We start from the raw sequence: 16469 nt of genomic DNA, 5'->3' as shown, positions 1-16469 counted from the left end.
ATTCTCAAGCTTTTTAATTACTTACCATAAATTTCTAGAAATGTCTCACTTGTCTTATACACCTGCAGACAGATGAGATAGAGACGTAAAGTTCTTTCATATCCTTTCACCTATCATTGTTGTTTCAATCATGTCTGACTCTTCATGACCCCATGGAACATAATGAATCAATCCAGTCTGTGGGGTTTTCTTGGCAAAGATACTGGAGTGGTTTGCCATTTCCTCCTCCAATGGATTAAGGCAAAAAGAGATTAAGTGACTTCCCAGGGTCACACAGCTAGTAAGTGTCTAAAGATGAATTTGAACTTGGGTCTTCCTGACTCCAGGCCCAGCAATTTATCCAGAGCCTCCTAGCTGCCTTTTCAGCAACTATAAATATATAGATAACTGATCAATATTAAGATATGTTGCAAGCAATTATCAGCAAGGGTCTTAAAACCTAATGACTGGTAAAATCAACACAGGAGACTTCATTTTTCGTTTTCTATTAATGTTGGGAGCTAGTTAATGCCATTGGAGACTATCTTAAAGTTTGATCCAGATGTCATCTGACAACATAAGCACCTCTAATATTCAGTTTTACTTTTGTGATGTTTCCAGCATCCCAACAGTAGGTTGCACCAACTTGTGTACCACTGGAATTATCTCCAGAATTAAAATGAATTTTACTTTAAATTCTACCCATACTTAATTATGTTAATACAGAAGCTTTCAAAAGAAGTTCCAAGGTATGAAGCTAGGAGAACACTGAAGAGAATTACAATGTAATATATCCATATTATCATTTCAGAATGCATATCTGCCCAATAACTTCCAATTGTTACATCAATGTTTAATAATTACTATTTCACACTGAGTTTTTAAATAAGTTTATTAAAGAATGTTCATAAGAAGGCAACAACTTTTGATTTGTCATTTAAAAAAGGTATTTTTCTTCATGCTATATAATAAAGGTGATGTAAAACACTACAGAATTATGCTTTCTACTAGCATTCTCAGAGATAGTCTAGCACAGTGTAGTCATATCTGCATTGCTAGAATAAATTAAAGTCTCTTCCTTGCTTCTCTTCACAAGTGCTGCATATTAACAGAAAATGGCACAGACAAACCATTTTTCTATTCATTCTGCAGTATTGGAGCCAGTGTCTAAAAAAAAAAAAGGAAGGTGGGGTAGAAAGTATAAATACAATATTTTTAGAATAGTTAACAGAGCAACTTGATTTTCATGTTTAAATATTTAACTACGTACAAAAAATAAGTTTTCTTGAAAGAAACAGGTGCTATTAAGGAAAAAAGCCTCAATGCACTAAGAGATGATTTATATAATTCGTCAAAAACAACATTCACTGCTAGAGGTGAATAAAAGGATTTGAATGAAGTCTAATGTGAACATTTCAGTGAATAGTAGTTTTGCATTTGTGAAAAACAAGTTCTTTTACCTTCTCTTTCTGAAATTGTGTACTATTTCCATTTTTTACATTCTCTCCCCCATAATTTTTTTTTTTTTTACCACAAAAGGCTATAATTGGGAGTAAATTTTGTTAAGAGAAGATGGTCTAGATTGGGGAGGGGGAAATACATTTACTATATATACATATGTGTGTGTGCATACATATATATATCTCAACATGAACATTTACTTTTACATTATATATCAAAAAGCAAGTGTATTAAGAATTCAATTAACATTTATTAAGCACCTGTTTAGCACAAGACACTGGGAACATAAACATGAGTGGCCATTCATGAGGGAGCTTCCAGACCAATGGGAAAGAACACAACTTTTAAAAAAGGAATAGGAAAAATATGTAGTCAAGGAATAGACCAAAGTGCTGAGAGATGTGAGGAGGGAAAGATCACTCTGAGCTGGAAAAGTCAGGGAAGAAGAGGCTTGGGAAGGTGTGAATTAGAGCATGACAAGTAAAGAGCACAGCTATGACTAAAGAGGGTCAATGGGAGGCTTCATGCTGGAAAGGTTGGTTAGGATCAGATGGTGGAGGCAGAATGTCAGGCTCAAGAACTGAGACTTTATTCAGTGGTAATTAAAGGTTCTGAGCAGGAGTGATACATTTTTCTTTTAGCCAGGTTTTTTTAAACAGAGATTTATTTCACAGTAATGCTTCATTTGTCTTGTTTTGTCAAGGAAAGAAGAGAATTAAAAACATTAATCTGTTTTTGATTAATTTGGATGGAATTCTTTCCAAAATGTATCACATATTTCCTTACCTTCTTAGAAGACTAAGTTAATCAAAACTTTTCTTGAGTACTTAGGATCATTATGAATGTTATTCGTTATACTGTTATATGTTAACAGTGGGGTCCTCAGGGGCTATGTCAGTGTATTGAGGCTCTTTATTCCTACAAGAAATAGGCTCAAACTATTTTCCAAAAAATGTCTTCTTTCCTTTTATATTTACATCGCTTCCCTTGGTACCAGCTATACATATTGAGTTCAGGGTGCCTCTAAGTAGCCCATGCTAATTTGGTGTTTCTAATTAGAAAAGCATAATCTTATTTCCATGAGAATATATCTATGATACAAGAATGAAGAGGCTCTAGGTGAGAAGAAGAGAAGGTGTGCTATGAATAATGTACACAATCTTGACTATAAAGATTCTGGCTGGGTTTTTTTGTTTATTTTTTGATTCTTGGATATTTTCCAAGTAGTTGAAGTTACTGGACAAGTCACTTTTTTAAAAAAGAGATTTTACTCTAACTGTATCTATATTGTGAAATCACTTCTGTTATAACAGACAACAGTAAAGTTATTCCACAAGAGAAACTTGATGAGCAAAGAGTTAATAGGCCTAAATATGATACAAGAACCTACATTAAAGAAAAAAATTCCCTCTATAAATTTAGAAATTCTCTCTGATCCATCAAGTATAAGTGTTTACTCTATACTGGTACCATTCAAGGCACTAAGGCTACAAAAACAAAAATGAAACATTCTCTATCCTCAAAAAGCCTACATCCTATCAAGGTGCCAATGTATGTCATCAAAGTAAAATAAGCAATAATTTTTTTCTTTAAATATTATCAACAAAGCAAACTGTTTCTTCTAATAGCTATAACAGCTCAAGGATATTAAAACCAGAAATTAAAGGAAAGCTACCTGCTCCTATGACTGCTGCAGCAAAAGAACATAAACACTCTATCCTGTAACACTGATGAGGTCAGAAGGACCTCAGGACGCAATCTGTTCTTTGAAGACTGGGAACTTCACTCCTCTCTTGCTTTTGCTATTCCATTATGTACTTACAGAAAGGCCACAGCCTTTGCAATAAAATTATGAGTCACACTTTAGTTTCTCTTCCCCCATCCATAAAAGAGTTAGACAAAAATAAATAATGAGTATAGTAGGAGAGGAAAACTGAGTAAAAGGAGAATGTAAAGTAAACCACTGCAACCTATTAAGCATCTTTTATTAAACAGGGAATTTTACAGTAACAATCATTACTTGGTTCTAACCAAATGTCAGGTTTTTTTCCCTGCTTTATGGATTCAAAGGCCATTACAACCACCTATAAAAAGGAACCCATATTTGCAATTCAACAGCTTTCCCTTTCATACAAAGGAGTCAGGAATTATCGACTCCGAAAAATATACTGTCATACAGAAAACATAAACAAGGTAAAAGAACGTTAAGTCATTGGAAATGAGGCATAAATAGAATTCAGTGACAATAATGTGGTTTATGTAAAAAATACATATTTAAAGCAGATATAAAGGATTTTTGGTAAAGAACAGTATAGGTATTTATAATGTGGGCTGAATAGACTGAAGGCTCAGTTATAGTGAAGACTAGACATTCCATCTCTAAGCACTGAATACATTATATGTTCATTATTTTTCCCCACTCTTTTCTGGACAAGATAACTGCCACAATGTGTGACAAAGACATATATGCAATGTGGCAATGATAAGTTAGTCATTACTTAGAAAATTTGAAAGGTTTTTTTAAGAGGTTTGAACACTTACTTTTACCATCACAGGCGACAATTTTCACTTTATCCACTTTAATAAGCTCTGTCACCTCTCTGAATTCAACATCATTCAATACAAAAGTCCATACATTATCGCAGAATCTGTACGTATTTAGAGAGCCCTTTAAAAGAAAACATTTACATCCACCATGAAAACATTCACCTTCTTTTCACGAATGCCATTTAGATGAAATCAACAAAAAAGTCAATATGTGAATGGTTCAAATAGAAGGCCACCCTTGCCCCCTCAATCTAACTTGTATGAAACTGGAATATAGCTTATAATGGTGTATAATCATGCAGATGACATATACCTATATAAATTTTTTCCTTTCAAAGAACTCTTACATTACGGTATAGCTTAAATTCAGACCAATGGGATCCTTAAAATATAAAGTTAAATATCTTTAACAGACTAAACATTAACTGATGACATTTCATGTTTAATATGTACTGCTTTTTAAACTTCAGATAAAGGTCCATCAAACAATGTCAATAGTTCTGAAAATCAGAGATTTAAACATTTTCTAACTTGGAGACAACTTTAGGAGACCATAAGACCAGCCAGGCACTAGCCTGATTCACTTATCCTACCTGATTCCATATTGACAGATCCGTCACATTTCATGCTGTAGTGGGAGAGAAGACAATGGTTCCTGAGGATTTAGTGAATTAGGGGTGGAGAAAGAGCAGGGAAGTAGATCAGAATTTCCTTTAGTCCTATAATCCTCTTTAAGACTGTTCTTCTAAATGGACTGACCTTTCTGGACTAGAAGTTTAAGAGCCCAGCTAGAAGGACTTTTATTAAAGTTACTAGTAGCACATCTTTGTTTGACATTGAAATTGTGAATAATTAATGCAGTACTGAGAACTGTAAGGGACTGTTTACTGTTTTCTGGAAAGGAATCTGGACCTACACAAAAATATGAGATTCAATGTACAATGGAACTATTCCAGAAGGGAAGAGTAGAAATATGGGAAGAACATTTCATAGTAATTTAATTCAGTTAGATATAAAACAAAAGTCTGTGTAAACTGCTAAAAGCTGCCAGTTATAATTCAAGCAAAATTGTAAAGTTCCAAAATACTAAGTACAGACACTTAAGAATACTAGATTTAAATGTGTATCTTGAATGCCCCCATGTGGCTGAAATGTGTAAGTTCACTTAAACACTTAAGGGTCTCTCAATTTCACAATTTTTTTTAATATTAGTGGACAATTTGTGAAGCATGGTGCTAATATATGAAAACAAGTACACATTTCATTTAACTTGAAAAAGTTCATTTTTCATTTTTGTGACTGAAATAAATTTTCATACTGTATTTTCCAGGAAAAATTTAATATTCACTGGTTCCACTTTCTAAGACAACTGGCATAATTATAATACAAGAAACCTTTTTTTTTAATTGAAAGTTAGATATGTAACTAGGCTGTGTGAAAAGAAATCTTAGTAAAGATAAGGAAATATAGCTGGTAGTTTTAAAGAGAAACTGCAACAGGAATGGATCCTTTTTCAAGATTTCAGAAGAGTTAACACTTATAAAGTGTGATTCTTAGTACACCAATTTGTACATACTCAAAGTTACAAGTTGGACTTAATTTGAACATTATTAATATGCAAACAGAATTATACCTTTAATTTCATCTACTAACACAACATCTTTACAAGGCATTGCAGAGGTTTTATTCAAAGGCAAGACACTAAAGTACTGTTACCACATCAAATGTTTTCTCTAAAAAAAAAACAAACCGTTCAGTTCTAGGCATTTGATAGCAAAGATTTCACCTTAGAGTATATACTTTCAGCAATTTCAACATGTAAATTATGAAAATGAACTCTAATTCAAGAGAAAAAAAACCAATCCTGTTCTAAAAGCCAAATGATTTCATTCATGGAAAATTCATAAAATTGGAAGTTAAAATTTTTTTTCCAAAAGAGTTTGAACTTTGGTCAAAAGTACTGCTACAGAAAAGCCATGCTTACATAGAGCTAACAATACACTAGGTATTAAAGTGAAATTTTAGCAATAATGATTGAAATTGCTGAAATTACCTAGACACTAATGCCATCTCTACGTTTCTCCCCAGCAGAGGTGACAAGAGAGGCACGTATACAAATACCCTGAACTCAAAAGTGATCAAGTTCTGTGGCCAGAAGAAAACAATCATTTTAGATTTGTCTTTCGTGTGCACGTGCAGTCATCAAGTGAGACTGAGAGGCAACGTGGTACAGGAGTATGGGAACTGAGGAAGACACAGGTTCAAACCTCCTGTGACACTTACTATTTGAGTGACCATAGGCCAGTGACTTAAACTCTCCAAGCCTCAGTTTCCCCACTTACAAAACAGAAGTCATGATATCTGTGGTACTTAAGTCTGCACAGGGTTGTTGTGAGACTCAAATGAAGTAACAGATGGAAAAGTGCTTTAGGATCTTTTAAAGTGCCACATCAACATTAGCTATAAGGTAGATATATTATTTCACTTTCTCTGTGATCCACTTAGCTGGTCATAATACTTATAAGGACTTAATAACCTCTCTGACCTTCAAGCAATATCTTAAGACTTATCAGCTAAGTCATCAACTCCTTATGATCTGCATATGGCCATACTGAAGAAAACAAAGATCCCTGTTATAATGACGTATTTACATTCAAACAACACATATGTAGCTTTTGGGATAACATTCATATGGAGGGGAAGGGTTAACCTGGCATACTTTCATCATCAACAAATATTTACTGAATATCCATGTGTAGGCTGTTGTCCTTAGGCACCTTTTCATTGAATGGGCTAGGAAACAACACACTATTTACCCTTTATAACAGCATAATAACAATTTAGACAATTAGGTAAAATATAGGTAAAGAATATTTAAGTCTAACAGATAAGCAAATTTTAGTCATATTAGCTTTATCTGTCATATTATTCAATATATTGCTTTGACAATATTACATTGCAGCAAAATGAAGATATACTTCATGCGTTCACCATCTGTATTTGGTTGTAAGTAACTTACAATCTTAACATGTTGACATCAGTATAAAAGATTAGATAGGGCAAAACTGATTAAAGGGCCACCACTACTACCTGTCTGGGCCCCAAAAGTTAGCTGAGTAAAGAAGCCAGAAAAAAATAGCAGAGTTTCTAGAAGTCATGTTGTGACTCTCCGCTCTCTTGTAATAAAGTGTGTATGTTTGAGATTTACAATTTTTTTCTTAATAAAACATGAAACAGCTTTGATTCTGCAGCCATTGAAAGGTTTCTGGGCAAATGGTAACTCAGCTACAAAAAGACAACATGGCCCCGCCACACACAGAATAAGGCCTAAAGAACTACACCTCATGTATACTGGATGACCCTAATATGTAAGCTCATCTAAAAAGTAACAACAGTCAGAAATATTTCTAGGTGTTACACAAGAGTTTTCAAAGTGTTATACAGCCATCAATTCTGTCCGTACTATGGATACATAAGTGTATAAGGGCCTTAAAAATACTCCGTGTAACAATGTGCAAGAGTCTAGGTTTAGTTAAGTATCCTTACCCTGAAATTGACTCTGTTCCTGACTCGCTGAGCCAATGCTGAATTTATAGCCTTGTCAAACTGAAGTAGGACTTGAAGGGCAAGCTGGGGGGTGATCTGTTGAGACTGAGTAAAAAGGCCACAATTCATTTCCTTCATTATGGACTCCAAATAAATCAAAGCGTATAGGAATTAATGCTCAAGGCTTATCTGAAGTAAGCCAAAAATTCTACTACAGTGACAGCCTCCCACTGTCCCACCTGACCACCACCCCATTTAAATTCCTCATTTCCATGACAACAGTTAGGAAAAAAGTGAAATTTGACAATAGTTGTGCAGTATCTTCTGACAAAATATAGACATTTGGATCCAACTATCAATTTGAGAAGAAAACATACAAGATTACAAATATAACAATTTTCCCTGGCTCTCCTTTCCTCAATTTTTTTCTAAATTACATTAATTACCCAATTATCATGCTTGGTTGTCAATACTGTCATACACATCAATCAAAAAGCATTTATTTAGTGGTTACTATATGCTAGATGCCGAGGATACAAAGATAAAAATCAAAATTACTGCCCCCAAGGAGCTTACATTCTATCAGGGAAGTCACATATTTTTAAAAAGAAAGAATGACTTTGAGAGGGAACACATCAGTAGGTGGAAAGGTGGGGCAGGGGAGTCAGGAAAGGTTGAAGGGAGAAGTTGAGCTGACTTCTGAAGTGATTAGGGATTTTAAAAGGTGGAGATGAAAAGGACTGCATTCTAATCAAGAGGGACAGCCAATGGAAAAGTGTGGAGATGGGAGATGGAATGGTATGTAGAAGAAACAATAACAAGGCTAATTTGACTCACAAACTGACTTTACAATTTGACACTGCCAAAAACGAGGAGTAATACATAACAAAGTTGGAAAGATAGCTGAGGATCAAGTTGTGAAGGGATATAATATCAAACAGAGGGGTTCATACTTGATCCTAGAGGTAATAGGCTATGGGGAGTTAGTGCAGTGTTATGGTCAAACCTACATTGAGGAAAATCAAATTTCCAACTGTGTGGAGAATATATTAGAAAGGAAGATGTGATACACTGAAAGGGAAATTGATTCTAGAGTCAGAGGACCCAGATTCATATCCTATTTCAGATACTTACGAGTTGTGGGCGAATCACTTAACTTCCCTACCTTTCAGTTTCCTCATCTATAAAACAAGAGGTGGGAGGTGGGGGTGGGGACTGAGCAAGTAAGTGTTGAACTAAATTAGATGGCCCTTGAGTCCCTTACAGCTCTAGATCTATAATCTTATGACTGAGTAATAGTCTACTGCAACAGTCCAGGCTGGAGGTGATAAGGGCCTGAACGAAGGTGGTGGCTGTATGAGAAGAAAGAAAAGGACTAAAAGTTATGGATGTAGAAAAAAATCTCAACAGAATCAATATATGGAGTGGGGAAGTGAGAAGTTAACAATTACCATGAGGCTGAACAGCTCAGTAACTAGAAGGATGGCAGTGTCTTCAACAGAAATAGGAAAGTTCTGAAGAGAGGTGGGTATGAAAGGAAAGGTAATGAGTGCAGTTTTATACGTTTCAAATATTTATGGGTCATCCAGCTTGAAATGTCCCATCAGCAACAGGTGATATAAGATTGGAGCTCCTGTAAGAGACTAGGGCTGTAATCAACTAAGAGTTGTCTGCACAGTGATGATAATTAAATCCATGAGAGTTGCTGAGGTCACCAAGTGAGGGAATTAGAATACCCAGGTTCTAGTCTTCTGTCTGCCACTGAGAGCTTAGGTAAGTTATTTAACTTCTTCAGGGCCTCAGTTTGTTAACTTCTAAGGCGATTATAGTATCTCTAATATTACTGCTAATCCTATGATTCTATGACAGTGATTATAAGTACATATCACTTAAAGGATACACAACTTAGGGACATTCAGATTTGTAATAATAAAAAAAAAAAAGGATACGTCAGGTTATGATTGTCCACCTTAGGGATTCCACATGGGATTCCTTTAAATGAAAAAAAATCTCATAGGAAGCTTCATCTTCAGCAGCTGTTTTTAAAACATACACTATAATTCAACTCTGTAAAATTGATTTATACCAAACTTTTCAGTGACACATTTGCTCTAAATTGAGTTACTTATATTTGGTATTATCTGCAAGTTCATTTCAGTAAGTTATAGGTGAAATTGAGGCCAACATTTGATAAGTTTGCATCAAAATCCAAAATAAAGTCTAATGTACACAAGGAACATATAAGCTATCATGTATGCATCATTCAGGCTAACTCTAAACCTTTCATTTTTACAGAAGAGGAAACAAGCCCAGGGAGGTGAAGTGAAGTGATTTGCTCAGGGTCACAAAGCTTACTAGCAAATATCTAAGGCAAGATCTGAACTTAGGTCTTCCTGACTCCAAGTTTAGCCCTTCAGTTACCATAAGACCTAGCTATCTATTAAATCAATCCATTGACGTAGTTGGTGATACAAAGCTGAAGTGTTACAGGGAAGACTTGCATGCAAAAAATGAAACAAAAGGTATCATCTACAAAACGTATGGCTACAAAGGGCGGTGTGCTAATTTTTTAATGAAAGTTCAGGTTAACTGATTGATGGTCCATGGACTGGACTTGGTACCTACAGAATGTTGAAAGATTTCAGAGGAAGAACTCTACTCAAGGTCAATTCTCTTTGCAGAATTTAGGGATGACAAGAGTTGCACAGGATAGAAAGACACCGATGGGTTTTAGGACCAGCACAGCTTGAGGGAATACCAGCATCAATAAGATCAAAGATACATTGAAATACTGAAGCTACTGACTTGCTAGATAAAGCTGCATCAGGTGCTTTACCAATGAAATATGAGATGATGTAAAACTATCTAGATAAAAGTGCTCTATATTTGTTTCTCACCTGTATAAGCTCATCTAGGCTTTCCTGAAGGCTATTTCCCAGAGTGGTATTTCTATATAATTGATATGCCATGGCTTAAGAAGAAGAGTTCAGTTTTTCTTATCATCCAGCTGTGAAAGTACCCACAGATTTCAGCTTTTCATGGATTTCCTAAAGAATATAGAAATTAGCATTAATTATAAATATAAGATATATAACAGTGAAATACCATAACTTGGTGAATTAGAAGCAAGCATCAGATCACGAAGCTATGAGTCCAAGAGTGCCATTTAAAAAATTTGGTTTTTTGGGACTAGTCTTTATATCTTGCCCAGGTTGTGGCCATTCACCAGTTAATTCTATGGTTGATCAGCTTGGAAACTTTGACCTAGGCTAGTTTGCTGCTCTTAAGTAGCCTGGTACCCACCACCCCGCCCCCTCCCCATTTTAGTATTTGACTTCAAGTGGACACTGCACCAGTGTCCTACTGGAGGTCAGAACACCTAAAGTCATGCAATGTACCAGCTTCAGCCTCCCCTAAAAGCAAGGAATACAGGCATTTGTCATAATGGCCAGCACCTTTACACATCAGGAGTTTCCCACAACAGTAAAATTATAGGACAGTCTCAAAGGAAAAATAACTAAATGGAATAAAACACCACCAATAATAAACAGTATACATTTCAATAAATATTTAAGTACTCACAATATCCAAGGCACTAAATATATAAGGACTTTGTGCTTTGGATATACTGATTACCTAAATGTTTTGAGTTTTGGTAGAGTTTTTTAAGCATTTGATCACAGATTCAGAGCTGGAAGGGATCTTGGATATCCTTTAGGTTTAATCCAACTAACTTTACAGAAGAGGTAACAGAGGCTTTAAGAGTTTGACTCACCCCAAATCACACAAGCAAGAAATGCACGTTTCAAACTCAAATCTCCTAATTCCACATCCAGTTCTCTATTTTACCACACTGTCTCTTGCTCCAAATTTTAAAATCTCTGGAAGTGCAGGTAGAGGGGTCATATATACACAAATAATGTGATACAGAGGAGTCTGAGAGCCAGTGTCAAGCACACAATAAACAGTTAAATGCCTACAAAATCCATGCATAGAAAACTGAATTGAGATAAGAAAACATGATATGTTTAGAAGCTTTGAGTCATTTTTGAGGACTATGCAGAACCATAGCTAGAAATCATTCTAGCAACTGAAGCAAATTGTGGGGTGGGGGTGGAAGGTGTTGAGGTAACCTAGAGACAGAGCTTATGGGAGCTAAGGAAGAAGATCATCTGGGAAGCTAGGGTTTTCCTACTGGGAAGGGTTTAGGGTAAAAAAGATGACTCAAATGGAGTAAGTGCTTATTAAGTGCCCACTCTGTGCCAGGCGTACCTTAAAAATATTATCTCACTAGATTCTCACAACCACCCTGAGAAGTAGGTGCCATTATTATTCTCATTTTTCAGCTGAGAAAACTGAGGCTGAGAGACATTAAATGATGCGCCCAGACTCACCGAGTTAGAAGTGTCTGAGGATGGATTGGAACTCAGGGCTTCTGACTACAGGCCTAGTGCTCTATCCACCATATGACCTAACTGTCTCTGACTCTAAGCCAGACACTCAATTAATTAGGGAGGAGAAAGACTGAACTAGAGATCTACATACAAGGCTCTGGACAAGATGAAGTAAACTCTAAAGAGAGAGAGGCTGTTGATGAGTGACAGCAGGAGAATCATGGGGAAAACAGTAGGAGAGTAGCATGGAACAAGGACTATATCAACTTTTCTCTTAGACCTACGTATCTGAAGTGTGAGAGAAGCTCCAGCTACCCTTGAAAAGGGTGCTGATAAATATCCCACAAAGCATAAAAAATCTAAGATTAAATGGAATTTATAAAGTTAAGGTTCCAGGAGACAGAGTGAAAAGGGTGAATGATGGAAGATAAAGAGGAGGAACGGCTAGGCTAAAGTTTAATATTTGGATGGGGGGCAGTAAGGGGGAAGGAGGGAGACAGAGGCTGGTGAGGGCCATTCTTGTTGATCTCCACTCCTCCTCCACCTGTGCTGATATTCTGAATGTTCTTAATGATAAAGTTTCCCCAGGTTAGGAGTTGGAGCCCATCAACCTGGGTTGGAAAACAGATCTAGCAAAAGAACATAACAGCCATGGCACCCTGAAGGGTAGCAGCCTGGGTGCCAGGCAGGAGTGCCTTAGTCAAGATTTCTTAAAAGAAGAGATAACTTCATTCTATGACTCTCTAATTTAAAATATTAAACAAGACATATAACATGGAGAAATGCTCACCAAAGATGTCTGTTTCATTAAAATGTTCAGTACAAAGTCCAAAATGAAGTCCCTACATATGGTGAGATGGCCCACATGTTCTTTGTAAATGATACTGTGCCTATTACCTCAAGTTCTGGATACACTATAAGACCTCCTAAATTGTGGAGCTTCCTAAATGACATCAATGATCTCTGAGAAATTGTACCTATCTGGTCTGGAAGAAAACCAAGTGAATAAAAAGTGCCTGTGGTTCAGACTAAAGTATTCAGCTGATGGACTGATGGACACTGAACTGATGCATCCTGGACAGACATTTCAGATGGAAACTGATGCCAAGAACAGAAGAGGGGAGAGGACTGGACTGCACCTGGAAAATTACAATATTTTTAATGATCCCAAACTTCCTGAAACAAAGACCCATCTTTTCAATACCTATTATTTTTTAAGAGAATTTGCTGCAATGAAATGTTGCACTTTGGGGTTCACACCTTGCCTCTGCCACATACTAACTGTGTGTACTAACTGACAACTCAGTCTCTCAGTGGCCCAGCAGCTTAAGATTACAAGTTTACAAGGAAGCGTTAATTGGCAGTGGTGGACTCTTTTTCCATAGCTGGATGGAGATCTATGAAATCACAACTCTGGAGGGTTGCCCTCCCCCACACCCCAAAATTCTTTTGGTGAAGCTATAATGGTTCAAAGCACGGTATCAACTAGCCTCCCAAGAAACAAAGTTTCAGGTCACCCATTAAAAGATACATAAGATAAAAGTGTGTGTGGGAAATGCATAGAAGCAAAAATCTCTCAGAAAAATGTGCCCATCGAAAGGGATATTGGTTGCGAAAAAAGAAGAAGCTAGGAACAGCTCGTGAGCTGTAAGGGTACCCTGCCTGCTCCCTTAACCTCTCCCTCCAACAGGAAACCTAAAAAGGCCCGTCGGGTAGAGGATCGATCGATTAGGGACCACGGACTAAAGTAACGCAGGATCAGAAGGCGGGGACTGCAACGTGCAACACCGCAGGGGGTGAAGGAGCTGAGTGCTTTCCGTGTTCAGAATCACTGGGTTAAACCATCCTACGCCCCGGCTCAGCACTGGCTCTGAACGTGGGAACTGCCCTGCAAACTTCCCTCCCAAGCAGCTCGCTCAGCCCATTTGCTGCCAAGGAAATCTAGGGAACAGCCCTTCGGGGATGACGACGACACACCGACTGGTCCCAACGGCAAGGCCAGAGTGGAAGCCCGCAGCCTGGGGGGCTCTCCACCCCAGGAGATACAGGGAGAAACAAAACCAGGCCGGGCAGGCGGGGGCCGGGGAGCGGCACAGTTGGGGCCGCCGGACGCTCTGGACCAAAGTTAGAGTCCGGCACTTTCAAGAAAGAGCGGGCGGCGCTCGGGGCTCACGGGGCCCGGCCAGACGGGTCCACGATCCCCGGGCTGGAGCCGCCACCCGGGCCGAGGCGTCCCGCCCCTCCCCTCGCAGGCCCGGGGCTAACGGGCCGGGCCGGGCCTCCCACGGAGCCGAGCCCCGAGAAGGAGCCGCGCCGCCCGGACGCCGGGCCCCCTCCTCGCCCCGGCTCCGGCCCAGCTCCTCCGGTACCTGCGGGGAAACCTCCTTCCACCGCTGGGCGCTGGGAGCCGAAGAGGCGCGCAGCTCGGGCGAGGTCCCTTCGATCGTCCCCGCCGCCTCTTCCGAGGCCCCGGTCACCAGAAACCCGGGCGCGCGACCCGGATGTACTCGTGGGACCGCCCCCCCCCCGGCGGAAGTGACGCAAACGCGCCCGAACGTCAGCTTGGCTGAGCTCTCGGGGCGTTCCTGGGGCCGGGTGTGCCGAGCTCCGTCCCGATACACGTTAGCTAGCGCTTCCAGGCGAAGGGAAGGCTGCGGGGGAGTGCGGGACCGTGGCGGTGGAGAAGGGCAGGGATGGCAAGGGGGCCTCCCGAGTGCTTTTGGAGTCAGAAAGACCCGAGTTCAGATTCTGCCTCGGACGCGGTCTAACTCTGCGACCCGGGGGAAGTCTCGACCTTTATGTGCCTCACGTTTGTTGTAAGGATCGCCTGAGATCCTTAAATTGTAAAGCGCTTGGCACGATGCCTGGCTGTATAAATAATGAAGTTCTCTGGGTATTGACCTGGGTTCAAATCCTCTGTGGCCTTGGGGATCCAAACACTTCGCAGGAGAGAGAAAGCGTGTGCCAAGAGGGGACCGTGCCCCGGGAGCGCCTCCTCACCTCGTCTCGCAGAACAGCCCTCTGCTGCAAAATCCATCCCATGCCGTCCTGCCTGCTCCAGCAGAGCGACCTCTCAGTAATCGTATATTATTATATATGTTACATATAGTGTATAATCATACATGTCATGTATTACAATAATCAGTATCCTCACCTCTCGCAATAATCTTCGTTTTTCCTTATTCCTACCTACAAACGCGCCCATTCTCTGACCCCCTCTCTACTTGTGATCTCACGAGCTCAAATGGAAGAAAGGATGGAAAGAAACAAGCATTTGTTAAGCAGTATACCAGTTACTTGTACTTGTTAGGTCCAACGTTGTTAGGTACCTGCGGTACCATAGGGACTGTGCAAAGTGCTTTACCTAGAATACCTCATGTGATCCTCATAACCTTGGGAGGCCAAGTGTTCGTATTGTAGACTTGAGGAAGCTGAGGGTAAGTGACTTTCTCAGGGTCACACAAGTAGGAAGTGTCTGAAGCTGAAAATGTAGTTCGCTCTCATCCTTCCTGACTCCTGAGTCAGCACCATGGGTTCAGTTAGCCCTGTGCAGATGTTTCTCCGATGTAGTTATCTAAACCTAACCTCTCTCCAGGTCTTTAGCTTCCAACTCTATTGAATATTTCAGATTGCGTGTCCAGTAGGCATCTTAACATATCCACAACAGAAATTATTGCATCGTCTCCCAAATTCTTTCCTCTTCTAAACTTCCTTATTGTTGTTCAAGGGTACCACCATCCTCCCAGTCCCCTGAGGCTCACAACCTATCATTTTTTACTCCTGGCTTTTTCAAGACCCCTACTCCTTCCCCCCTCTCACCCTTGCAATACAATGTTGCAAGTCCGCTTAGTGCTAACATACCTCGTCTGTGCCTGGAACTGTCCCTCTCCTCCTCTGGCTTCCTTCTGCAAGCTTTCCTGAGCCCCCTTAGTTCTAGTGCCTTCCCTCTGTTGGTCATCTACAATTTTTATTTCGTTTGTTTGTACAGTTGTTTGAGATTTGTTCCCCTGTTAGACTGATGGGGTGCTTGTACTTGGACCCGTTTCAAGATCACATTTCTCCCTAGCCTCAAACCTCTATACCTAACGGTTTTCTTTCCAGCCCAAGGACACTATGCCTAGAAATAACTCATGAGTGGGCCCCAGTAAGACAAACCATCTTTCCTTGTTAAAAGAACAAGCTGACCTCTGTAGAATCCCCCTTGCATGAACAGGATTATCTTGTAACCACAGAATTTATCATGTTTTGATTCCCAGTATACAACCCAGCGGTCAAGCTATAGACATCAACTCTCAAAGCTATCTTGCTAGACATAACAGACCAAAAATACACCCAAGAAACCCCTTTTCCTGGTTTCCAGTAGTGAATGATGCCTGCAATTAAGGTTGTATGTTATTACCTAACTTGCATATCTGCCAGATAATCCATTACTTTTCCTACATAAGCTTTAGCATCATTCCCATTAGGTTGCAGTTTCTTAAGGAGCTCTGCCTGCCATATTAGCATAAGAAGGAACTTTTGCCAACTTGACTTAAAGATTGC

General features: G+C 39.3%; 1 protein-coding gene across 1 annotated transcript; it reads right to left on the bottom strand.

The window, feature by feature from the left end:
• Window positions 1-853: 853 nt before the first annotated feature.
• On the bottom strand, window positions 854-14430 carry GTF2A2 (general transcription factor IIA subunit 2). The gene is made up of 5 exons (XM_072616522.1): window positions 14297-14430; window positions 10431-10580; window positions 7534-7638; window positions 3982-4108; window positions 854-1146 (listed from the first exon to the last, which is right to left on the bottom strand). The coding sequence occupies exons 2-5, from the start codon at window positions 10500-10502 to the stop codon at window positions 1121-1123; spliced, it is 330 nt and encodes a 109-aa protein (XP_072472623.1). The 5' UTR covers window positions 10503-10580; window positions 14297-14430; the 3' UTR covers window positions 854-1120.
• Window positions 14431-16469: the final 2039 nt, after the last annotated feature.

The sequence above is a fragment of the Notamacropus eugenii genome, chromosome 1, assembly GCF_028372415.1.
Source record: "Notamacropus eugenii isolate mMacEug1 chromosome 1, mMacEug1.pri_v2, whole genome shotgun sequence".
Taxonomy (NCBI): Eukaryota; Metazoa; Chordata; class Mammalia; order Diprotodontia; family Macropodidae; genus Notamacropus; species Notamacropus eugenii.
The sequence above is the reverse complement of the archived record's forward strand: the minus strand, read 5'-3'. Positions and strand labels throughout refer to the sequence as shown.